Below are 12,516 nucleotides of genomic sequence, written 5' to 3'. Positions count from 1 at the left end.
ATACGTGGGGCGCCGTGTTTGGAGCTTTGAATCCTGTCTAGATAGTTTTTTTTTTTAAGTACAAAAGGGAGGGAAGGAGGTTTTTGCTGCTGTCCAAAAGACTCCAAGGCATCCATAAGCGTCCAAAACAATTACACCGTGCTCAGCTTTTAATATAGAATGAGAATGCAGCACATAATAAAATGTACTGCTGTAATTATCTCTAAACCGCTGATTCATTTCATCAGGAGTGAATTGGAAATAACAAACAGCCATCCCCGAGCAGCAGCATCCGTGTCCTCCATCACCTAAACGAGGACCTGGATGAGGTTAAGTGCAACAGCAGCCGCTGCCCAGTTGTTTCTCTCTCTCACACACACACACACACTCAGCTGCTGGGAGGCAATTTTCTGGAGGCCTGCTCGCTTTTGATTAAGTCACGTTTTATTATATTGCCGTATCTGCTCACGTGTAATGAGTCTGGTGTGCGGACGATAAAGCTTTGATGAAACGTCCGACATGGCCGTTATGACTTCTCGGCTTCATAAAATAAATAAAAGGAGGCTTTGGTGAATGCTGAGTGTGACTCTCGGTGGCAGGATGTTGTTTGTTTACCTCCGGGGGGCAGGCTGAGCATCTTTCGCCACCCTAGTTGCAAATACCAAACCCACCACCCCCCCCCCCCCCCTCTGGTCTGACATGCACTGCTTTCACAGCATGCACGTCTTAAGCCATAGTCATCGCTCACATCCAGAACACTGATTGCTCTTTTATGACATATCATTACTTGCGTGACTAATGAGTCACCTAGGAATAGGTTGAGGTGAAGCTATCAATACCGAGGAGGTCCTTTGCTGTGAATGCAGGATGACTCATGATGGATCTTTCGGTTTTAAGATGTTGATTTTTGAAGTGACTCATCACTTCCATATGACCTTTAATTGCACGAAGTGGTGGTCAATTCATCTTCGCAAAGAAAGAAAAAAAAAATAGGGTAAATTGTGGCGGCCGCACTGCCTGCTTCTGATTAGTTTGGGTTGGACTGGATTAAACTGATTGGCAAAGGTTGATTAATGTTAGAATCACTTCAATCTCACCTTGATTAATTCCAGAGAAGTCATTGTTGGTACGCTGATCTGCTCTGCCGCAGACAAACACATTTCCTACGCTCATGACCACATTTCATTTCACTGTGACATTTTACCTCATCAACACTGCACTGAGGGCCAAATAAATGACCATGTGGGTCCACACTTACCTCAGTGCAGGTCCTGAGGAGCTGGAGTCCATCCAGAAGTTTCATCTACTCCACTACGGAGAGAAAGCGCCGCCGCCACCATCTCCGCCTCCTCCTCCTCTTCCTCCTCCTCCCAGCGAGTGGACTCCATTTACCAGCTGGCCCAGTGTAACACCTGTTCCTGCCGAGGGACACGCCAGGAGTGACATTTTAACATCTGTCCCCAAATCCCTGATTAAAATCTGCACCTTAACATTACATATGAAGACCTCAGTTTCAGGCCCAATTTGAGAGGTTCATTAATTAAGTGAGCAGAATGAAGGGCACACTGATTACACAGGATCCATCAGACCCTTCATTTCAGCTTCCTGTCGTCTGAGGGCCGGGGCCTTGAGTGGTCAGGGTGCACAAAAAAACCTGGGCTACTACTATTCTTCTTCATTTTACGAGTCACTTACCCAGCATTTAATCACACAAGAAGAAACCCAATAAAATGGTGATATTATAGCAGATCACTGTTGAACACTTTCATCAACTACACCAAATAATCCAGCTGCAGCCTGCTTCATTATCAGGCCCTTCCTGTCAGGATAAATGCTGAGATTCCAAGATGAGCAGCTAAAAGAAGATCCAGTCATTTTTCACTGTAAACACCTTCTCCTGATTCAGAACAATTTAAAAATAAAAAAAAACTACAGAGCAACACTTTAAGATCACACTGATGATTAGAACCTTTTCTTCTGCCTGTCTGAACCTCACACTGCTATTTTAGTTGCAGAGGTACTGTTTCTGTGTAACCCCTCACAATCAGAACACGGGATAAGCAATCAGTTTGGGGAAGCAGACAGGAGCGGCTTAATTGGCTGTCAAGAACTGAACAAGCACTTCATTCATGTGATGAGGTGAAGAAGAAGAAGAAGAAGAGTATGGATGTCTGCTGTGGGGGTAAGCTGTTTGTTGGGTGTAGAGCAGCGTGACAGGCTCACACCATACAAACGTGAACATTAAAAACTAAAGTATCTCAAGGTTGGTGAGTGAAGTGGAAGATATGAATCCTTTATTGACACACAAAACATCTGTGTGTCACTTTTATGCCACTAACTGGTTCGATAATAACACAAAAAAAAAATTCCTGTAGATATTTTTGACACTTCTCATCTCCTGAAACATGTTGATGACTCATCCTGCACTAGGGGGCGTACACTAAATTTGGGTGCAGTGGAAAGCTGTCACGGATGTTTACTTTTGTTTTCAGCAAACAACAAGTTAACAATAGTCTCTATAAGCACAACAAAGTAACACAAAAAAGCACAACAGATTCAAATAAAAATGTAAATTCTGCAAGTATGCAAACAAAACTGAAAGCGACATGGACAAGGGAGAGGGACACCGTGGTGCCCAGGGAGGGTTCGTCCTGGCTGGGCACCCGCTACCATGCGCTCCAGGAGCTCCCCGGTGCTCCAGCACAGAGAGGGATGCTCATGGTACCTGCTGCACGGGAAGGGTACTACCTGGCCGGGCAGCCCGCTCCCGTGTCAATAACAATACTAATTTGTGGCCACGATTTATTTATTTTTTGACCATGTCATCACAGGGGCTCCGTATTATTATTATTATTCAGTAGTGAAAAATTACATTTTGATGTATGTTGGATGGGATTTGAACCGACACCAAGACTTGTTGTCATTTTCACGTCATCTGAGGTGAAATGTGCAGAGGTGGCGGCCATTTTGGTTTTTGTGATATATGTCGTGAGAGATGTTATTAAATCAAATGTACTGAAATTATCTCTTTAAATTGACAGATATATGTTTAATTCGTTCAGTCAAACATATGTCAGTGAAAGCACGTCAGTGTTGGATCTGTGTGTAAAGGCTTAGGCAGCGCTCTGCCAGCCGCACCATGGGAACTTTGAGGTTCACTTTCACGCTCCACATAGTTAAAAGTCAAGGCCATTAAACTATAAGACAGGAGACGTGATGAAAACCCTGACATAAAGACAGACAGAACCCCACCAAGCAATATACTCCTCTCTTGATGTTCCCTTTTGACAATTACTTATGTAATACAATTGCTTGCCAGCTGGTGGTGGGGAAGCACTTTGACAGTTTTATCACAACGTTGACAAAAGTAATTTACTCGGTTCAGTCCTTTTGAGCTTCTGTGAGAAATAAATCATCCAAATAAATAAATAAAAGGGCACCCCGCTGGGATTTGCCAATTCAGTGTCTTTCAAATGAGTCTTTCACCTGCCGTCATTAAAAAATAATAATAATAAAAAAACTGTGTGCTGTGATCCATCATCTGTCTGAGGGACACTCTGGTGGTCCATTGCTCTTCATGGGACAGCTGGGACTATAACAGTGCAGCTGCTTAAAACTCCACAGAAAGTTTGCCCAGCTTAAAGACTGGGGACGTACAATGACTTGATATGGGATGATGGAAGTGTTGTTTTTTCATGTTTATGTAATGGAAATCTGATAAATAAACAATTTCTGAATGATTTTTTTAATTTTTCATTGTATAAGATTATTTTATTTTGAAAGGACCCACAGGCTCTAAAAATATGAAGGAATTTTCAAAATAAAGTACATTTTTTAAACATAAAAGCAATTTTTTTAGACTTCAGATGACTTCAGGCTTCCTGTGTTATTGATGTAATAGATATATATATCTATCTATATATAGACATATATATACACATATATATATATATAGATGCTCACATAATCACCTTGGGTGTCTTTGTGCATTACAGATTAGAGCTGTGGTTCAGTGGGAATCATTCATGTTTACGGATTGAAGCTTAACGGCAGATTACATGACCATTTAAAAAGTCACAAGGTATCACAGATTGACTAAACCTGCTTCATTAGCTGTGAAATATATTCGCTGGGGGCCGCAGCGCTTCTGTTGCGGATGGAGCTTGTTGATGGTGCTGCAGCTGCTGTCGCAGTGGGAGTTGGCATTGATGTAATATTGCGATATTTCATTTGATTATGCTGATTTGATTGTGCGAGGTCATCCATCCCGCCTGATGTCTCTGGATATCCTTCAAAAGCATTTGGCTTTATTGGCTCGCCGGTCTGCCCCGGCAGAATTTCAATGGTTGTTTGAAGGTATTAATGCACCATTTGAATGCAGACCCCGAAGTTGAAAGGGGGCGGGGGGGGGGGGGGTGATGGTGGAGAGGGGGTGGAGAGATGGGGGGTGGGATGGGTAGAGGGGGGGGGTCCATGTGGAGGAAGCATGCATGGAATCTGAAAGTCAGATGTCAGAGGAAGTCAGCAGAGGGGAGGCATTTTTTTCCTCCAAATGCAGATGCTATGCTGGAGTAGAATATCAAATGCTCAAATCTCTTTCAGGGATTTTGGAGTGTGACCAAAAAAAAAAAAAATAACCCAAAAATAGGCACCAAACTTACAATACGCCACTTCATATTTTCAAAAGAAAAAGGTTCTGCCAAGCTTATACCACTTTGAGAAAAAGCCAAGCGTTTAGCACACAAATGCAGTGAATAGTGAACAGATGTGCAGCACACCTGCGAACTTTCTTTCTCTGTTCTGTGACAGACTAAAAAGGAAACGGACGGATGAGACATTCACATCATACACAACGTTACGTTCGGCCAGATACTGCAGTCACTACAATAGTATTTATATTTATATCTAAGATTTTACAAGAAACGGTATTTAATCAAAATAGAGTACATGTAATATTAAACATCTCTTATACTTTTGTTTTCATAAGAAAAACCTGTTTTTGTCAGTGACAGAATGAAATGTGCCCGATGAGTCACTGCTTGGGGAAATCAATTCATTTAGTCGTACAGAGGTGCTAAGTTATTTATTGCCTGTCAGCATGAGCTGTTAGTTCAATTTAATTTCTAGCAGCAAAAAAGACCAGAGACGCTACCCAGGAAATTTGAGAATTACTTTATTTATGCAAACAGGATGTGTTTTCTTCTTTTCTTTTTGTTTTTAAAGTGACGACATGTTTCAATACCTTCCCCAACCAGCGATAGCATTTCCCTGCACTGCCACAACCTTTGAATCATTCGGCTGTATCACATGGCCTGTAAAGTCAAGACATGCAAATCAAAGGCTACTGGATCTACCTCACATCCACAGTACTGCAAAACATAAAAGACACAAAATGTCTTATGAACATGTGAAGCACCAAAAAAAAGGGAGACTAAGCAGCAGGAGAGGTGGAGGAGGAGGTTTCTTAGCATGGTTCAAGGCCGTAACACAAAAGAAAGCAAATTTACAAATGTGCTAAAGGAAGGGCAACGCTGCAATCCTGGAGCTGCTGTTAGCTTCAAGCTAACATGCTAGGATACCACAGTTAGAATGTACCACAGCTACAGAACATTTACTAGAGCACTCATTTGTAGTTATATTCTCTATATCACTTTGTTGCAGGGTGAAATATCAGATAGTAGATGTACACTCACTATGAGTGCGAACACCTGCATCATTGGCTTATATATACACATACAACTCTAAGTTTCCAAGGTTCAAACAGAACTCTGGGCTTCATGCTGCCTTTATGGACCCCCTTAAAAAAACATGCTCCATCTCTAGGGGCCATTCTTCAACAAAATCCAGATTCTGTTGTTAGGAACATCTCATATTCATCTTTTCCATCACCCTCAGATCACTACTTCTTTCTGAACATGACGAGGTAACTCAGTAGTCGCCAATTTGCCAGGCAGGATGGGGTCATTGATTAAGTAGGCCACGCCCACATCAACAAATCTGTTGGACAACTACATTAACGACTTCTTCTCCTTGTGGCCACACACAATCTCCCACATATTAAAACATGAAGTGCTCCGGTGCTCCATTCGACTAGTTACGACGCTTAAATGGAGGTGGAAATCATCCAGTAACTGTACATTGAGTATATATGCTTGTATTGTGTGTGGTCAGGCCTTCATCAGCTTGAACTACAGTGTTCATTTTACCAGTTTCTGGCCAAACCACAACAATGGATGTGTGTGCACATTTTAACAGACATCCAGAAGACTGATATCCCTTTACCTACAGCTGCACACAATCTGCTAAACATCTGAGCACTGTGCATGCATAGCAAGTCTCAAGCACAGTCAACGACCACCACATCACACTATTCAATACCCAACAAAATGAAAACACACCACAAGAGACACTGTACTTTTAGGAAGTGTGCGCAAACCAGATTTAGCAGGATGTGGCGGTTGAAAATTGATAACGATGTCTTACAGGGTGCAAAGGTGACTTCACACTGCTGAAGCATTAGCCACAATATAAAAAGCATCCAGCCTTTCACTACCTGCGCACTACACCGTACACAGGATACAGAACATCTCCAGCCCGACAAGGATGACATTACACTCACTGTGCTCGTACAGCTTTGATACACAGCTACGTAATAAAAGTTAGGGCTCAGAGGATGAATCGCTCTGAAATAACTTTTGAAGTTTTAGAAGATAATCGCAATTTTCAAATCTCTAATGAGCATCACTAACCAGAGGTTTGGTCACAACACCTGACAGGCACAGCTATTAAAAGGGATGAATCAGTAGGCACTCTATGACCTTGTTTTTGACTTTAATAATAGCACCATTCAAACCTCAATATTTTAACACGCTTCATTTGAATTCAAATACGGCTCCTTCAACAAAACGGTATCATCTCACCTCCATCAAAGCATTTTCCCAGCCTACTCATTTTAAGGTCTGCTTAAAAGCCATTTATTCACGCATGCCGGATCATAATCGGCATTCTAATGGCAGTAAAACGACACTGATAAATACTCACCAATCATCGACACTACCAGCACTTTAGAGTCTTTGTATCCCTTTTACTAAAGTGGACATTTTCCTCTTTATACCATGAGTGAAGATACCTGCATGTAAAAGCACAACAGAGTGACACGTTTAACCCCCCCAGCCTCCCATCTCCCATGAAATAACCCTTTTAAATGCAAATACCCAGGAGGCTTCTTATCGCACATTTCATTGTCTCCTCCAGGGTAGTAGGGTAGAGAACTGTTTTGCTCTGCATCTCCATGTAATTGTGTACACACAGACACACAGTAACCGTACTGGTTTATACAGGAAGAGAGCAGCTTTAGAATAAATTACTGCAAAAATAAAAACAACATTGAAGGGATGCTATTAATTCTAGCTGATACAAGGAAGTACAGAAGGCAGAATTGAATTTAAAGTGTGGTGGATGAAGTGAATCATTTCACATTCATTCCATTTTCGAGCAAATCTGCAACTTAAGGCTACAGGAAAGGCTTTTTAACTCCCCGCACTCTATTCAGAAATGAGCATCACAAGCTAAACTCAACCTTTAGAAGATGCAGATATGACAGTGACAAGCAAAGAGGCAGGTGTTCGGTGAAGAGAAAGTGTCTGAAATAGCACTTCTAGCACCTGCTTTAGCCTGCAAATGTAACTCTCTACCACTGACTTCAGGAGAACTGCATTGCTAAGTGACAACAATATTAAGACAACCTGACTTTCATGCAGCTCCACACCGTTCTGACTGTAATGTGAGATCCACCCTGTGCACAGATCAGACACAGGCCTGTGAATGCACTGTGACAGAATAACACTGCCATCTAGTGACAGAAGAGGAGGATGCCACAATGCAGGACTTTGTGTTGAATTTCACATTAAAGACTCTGTTTACATTCCAATATGGAGCAAAAACCACACTATGGTCTGAATGGTACCCACACTGAACAATTACCACCTGTGTAAATGCTGTCAGCTGCTTCATTCAACCATAAACAGCAGAGTTATTTCTCTGCACAATGTAAAAAAAAAACTAAACATTCTTTGTGACACCAACTTTTTTCCCATCACTTGCTTTCATTAAGGCCTTTATGGCCCTGGCCCTCATTTCCAGCTCCAGGAGCTCCAGCTGCTGAATGGATGGTGGACAAACTGCAGGTGCAGCATTCAACATAGGTCCACTCTGAGCAGGTAAAGTGACCTCTGCAGGTTGCAGCGGCGCGCTCTGCTCATTAGCTACATCTTTACTCGAGGTAGAGGAGAAGGCCAGAATCTCACTGACGCTTCTGTCAATGTCGCTCTGAATATCTTTTTTCGGCTCTGGATTTGCTGGGGTGGGTTTGACAGCCGGGTCGGAGCCCTGCTCGCCATTTTCCTCGGCTTTCACCGCCACGTCTGCAGCTTTAACAGTCTGCTCCTCTTTGGGTCCCTCTATGTCGCTATCGTAAGTGTCTGCGTTTATGCTGAGGACATCACTCTCTTCACCAGAACCTCCACCCTCTGTAAAGAAAAACACACATTCACAGTCACTTTAAATGTCTTTTTACAGCTTCTTTTTGAAGTCTGGATGCCTGAGGGATGTTCTTTCCTGAGTATTGCATATTAATTACCTTGCTTAGGGTCCTCGGTTTTTGCAGTTTCCTTGAGGCATGATGTAGAGTCTACATTACTGTCTTGCCTTGATGAGAAAAAAAAATGAAACAAACACATGAGGAAAGCACAAGATAACACTCCAATCTGTATGTGTGGCCTGAATAACAGAATGTTTCAGCTTGCTTTGAAAATGTGTTTTTTGTGACATTAACACATTGCTGCTCATGACCGTATCTATCATGGATGTCTGTGGCATCAAGATGACCACAAAAAACAAAGAAGTTACAAGTAGTAACACAACTGTACAGACAAGTCTGTCAGCACCACCACAACATGCTCACACAAGACACATTTAAAGGTTATTCAACTCACTGGCTTTCTGAGGTTACGTCAGACTTTTCATTGCCATCTCCAGTCGTTACATCTTCCCCTTGACAAAAAAAGCTCCAATTGAAAAAGCAGATCTTTGTTTGGCCTGTATACTGTTTTGCAACATGTGTCAGCTGACATAGGTCTTACCTGCTAATATCTGAAGAATATTTTTCTCTGAGATCGTTTCCAGCTGCTCCCAACACAATGTTTTGATTTCCTCCAAACTACAGTCCTGTGAAGGGTAATGCATTTAAAAAGCACTTTAACAGACACTCTTTATCACAGAACAGAACCCTATGCCCACAGTTCTCCATCTACACAAGCATCAAACACTTATTATTTCAAATTTAAAGGTTAGTTCCATAGCTAAGTTAGAGCTACAGACAAAAATATAACAGTAACATTACCAATGTTCTATGGGGGTGAAGATTTAGCAGTAAAGAAGTAAACACCATAATGTGCCTGCAAAAAGATATAACAAACCTTTTCAAGAAATACTCTGCTGATAGGATACCAACAGTACAAAAATAAGGCGGTCATCGTATGTTAGCTTCGACGACACTTGAAGTAAATGCGGTCCATAAAAGTCGGAAAATTTCACGAGGCATGAGGGAACGTTTGCAGTGACTGGACATCTTACAGACGACGATTTCGTTGTTATTATAGGACCCATGTGAGTGGCCATGGTAAACCTTCATTTTTGAAATCACAACTATAACTGACACATGTATTGATGCTGTCATGTAGTAACATGCTGGGATTACAATCAACACAGTTGAGTGCATGTGCTCAAAATCACCTTGAGTTCATCAGGCAGCATCTTCTGTAGCTTCTTCTCTCCTAACACATGCAAACACTGCTTCAGCATCTCCCTTTTGTCACTGACATACGCTGTGATGGGTTGGAAGGACAGGCTGAGGTCCAGTCCACCTTCTTCAATGTCACTGCCGATCCTGTCCAGCTCGGCGTCGGCAAGTTCATCCTTAGAGTCCTTTAAACAAGAAAAAAATGTGAAGAATGAAGTGAAGGCTGAATTTAAAACACTAGAATCAAGTCACTATTTTTATGTCTTTATCACATGTTTAAAAACAGGTACACACAGTATCCTAAATTTACCTTTATTTATAAAACAGGAGTGACTGTAAGTTAGAATCTACTTTGTAACACAATATATATATATATATATATATATATATATATATATATATATATATATATATATATATATATATATAAAAAACACAATAAGCAAAATCACATGAACTTCAATTATTATTCATAGCTTTTATACATTCCATACAGTTGTTTTAGTGACGATAAATAGCAACTAAATGATCAAATGTTTTTTCACTGCTACTTTGGAAAGTCACAGCTGGTGTTAATGACCTTAATGACGACGCAGTAAGCTAACAGCAAGCACAGCTGAAGGTGAAATGTAGCTTTAATTTAAAGAATTGTTGCTAAAACATAAACATCAAAATGATTAATGTTTAAAAAGATTTTTTGACCGTGGGCATATGAAAATATGTCGTGGCTTATATTAAAACTAATAAATAATAAAAGTCGTAGCTCATTCTAGGCTAATTTATCACTTTTTTGTTGAACTATACCCGAAATTCACCCGTAATTGTTTGGAGTTGTTTGGAGTACTACTCCAATATCTCACCTCTAAGTTGGAGTCTGTGCTTCTTCGTTTGTTGTCGTGACGTTCTTCAGAGTGAGAGTGTTTCCGTTTCTTTTCAGTGCTACTTGATTTTCTTTTGAGCATTTTTAAGCCTAAATAACGCTTCAGTTCGCTCAGAAAGAAGCTTTAAGTAGATACGATTCTGCTGATGTTAAACGTCGCGGGGAGAATACGTCATAAGCGAGCGACGATGACTTCTCGTTATCGCCCCCTGCTGGCCTGGGGAGGTTACTGCAAGCAAGTCAGTCCTGTTACAATCTATTAAAAAAGAAGAGTTAATCTCTATATTTCTTACATATGTGTGCGTCAAATCAATTATTGTATTTAACTAACAATTAGTTTCCTTTTTCTAACACTTATTTGGTGGCATATTCAGGATTGCTTTGGTGGGAATTTAATAAAAACAAAACAAAAGTAGCGGCAGACTATAAACATATCTATAATTAGTGTCAGTAAGTTTACATCAGGTATCTCTCTTCATTCTGACTAAACCTTCCTCACTCAGCAGGAGGTGTTTTTCTGGTGACCTCTCAAGCTGTTGATGGGAGTGCAAATACACTCAAACCGTATCCCATCATCATTTTTTTCTTCTTCTTACACTTCAAAGCCTGCTCGGATTACCACTGACAGTCAATCACCAGTCCTCTTCCTATATTTCACACAGTCCTGCCATTTCCCAGCTTCCATCTGCCTTCACCGTTTCATCAAATGCTGCGTATCGGATTCATTACCGCAACACCTTCAAACCTGCTGTCGCTGCTCATTTACATCAGTCAAGATCCTTTAAAGAAAACACAGCGCAGCGCTGATTGGGAGTGTTTCAAAAAGGATGGCATAATTATGACACACAGGTCGCTCATATTTACAGAGAAAATGCATAAACACCCAGATAAAATGGAGCACACCTCTTTATTAATTTCCTTAAGGTACAAGTTTATATTAACTTCTCTGTGTCTCTGGCAGCCATGCTTTCTCTTGAGCTGGACCCAGACACAGGTTTCAAGGTGGTGACGACACCGCCGAGCTGTAAATCATTCTAATTGGCTCTCCCGCCTCTGCCTGGAATAAAGGGCGGGAGAGCCAGCGCGACGGCTGCCCGGGCGCCATGGCGACAGCTGTCTCCACATAATGCAGGTTGTTATCCTGATGCCATCCGCCAAATTATTCGCTGGATGTGGTGGGAGTCGCGCATCGATCACAATCACGTCACAGTGTGTTTTCGTTGCAACATCTGCTCCCATGTGTCTGGATATCACCTCATTAAAAAGGGCAATGATGGAGCTGGCACTGCGGACAGGGGGCGCTGGATTCAGGATCTGTGAAAGGAAACAATCATCCTGTGTGTGTGTGTGTAAATTTGTATTCTCTACAAATTAGTAAATTGGGTGATGCGTATAGAAGCAGAGTTTTTCGATTCTCACAGTTTTTTGTGTCTCATAAGCGACTTTAGTCAATAAAACGTGTTTCTTCCTTGAAGCTACTGGCATAAAATCATGAATCACAGATATAAAGAGGGTCCCCTGGAGAGGGTCCATGAGTGGGTGTTTATCAAACCAAGAAAAGTTGTGCTAATGTAACGTGTGTAAAAAAAAAAAAGGTTCTGAACACCTCTTGTTGTGAACTGACATCTCTCCAATCAACACCCGTCCTTGACAAATCAACACTTATTGACAGAAGAGATGTTTTGAGTGCAGAATAACAACTTCTCTGCCAGCTGAGCTGTGCATTTTCTACACCAAATCACTCAGCTGAGACTTTTTAATCCCCATTTAACATAAAGTAGGTAAACAGTTTTCTTACACAGTTGTAAATGAAGGATATGAGTTGGTGTCTTGTGCTAAAATATTTGCAGTCAGTTCT

General features: G+C 41.3%; 1 protein-coding gene across 1 annotated transcript; it reads right to left on the bottom strand.

Moving 5' to 3' along the window:
* Nucleotides 1-5,190: 5,190 nt before the first annotated feature.
* On the bottom strand, nucleotides 5,191-10,808 carry caap1 (caspase activity and apoptosis inhibitor 1). Its single transcript, XM_028429834.1, has 6 exons — nucleotides 10,639-10,808; nucleotides 9,772-9,963; nucleotides 9,120-9,204; nucleotides 8,973-9,030; nucleotides 8,618-8,685; nucleotides 5,191-8,507 (listed from the first exon to the last, which is right to left on the bottom strand). Exons 1-6 carry the CDS (start codon nucleotides 10,738-10,740, stop codon nucleotides 8,041-8,043), a joined length of 972 nt encoding a protein of 323 aa, XP_028285635.1. The 5' UTR covers nucleotides 10,741-10,808; the 3' UTR covers nucleotides 5,191-8,040.
* Between the last annotated feature and the right edge of the window lie 1,708 nt (nucleotides 10,809-12,516).

This window comes from Parambassis ranga, chromosome 18 (genome assembly GCF_900634625.1).
Source record: "Parambassis ranga chromosome 18, fParRan2.1, whole genome shotgun sequence".
Lineage (NCBI taxonomy): Eukaryota > Metazoa > Chordata > Actinopteri > Ambassidae > Parambassis > Parambassis ranga.
The sequence above is the reverse complement of the archived record's forward strand: the minus strand, read 5'-3'. Positions and strand labels throughout refer to the sequence as shown.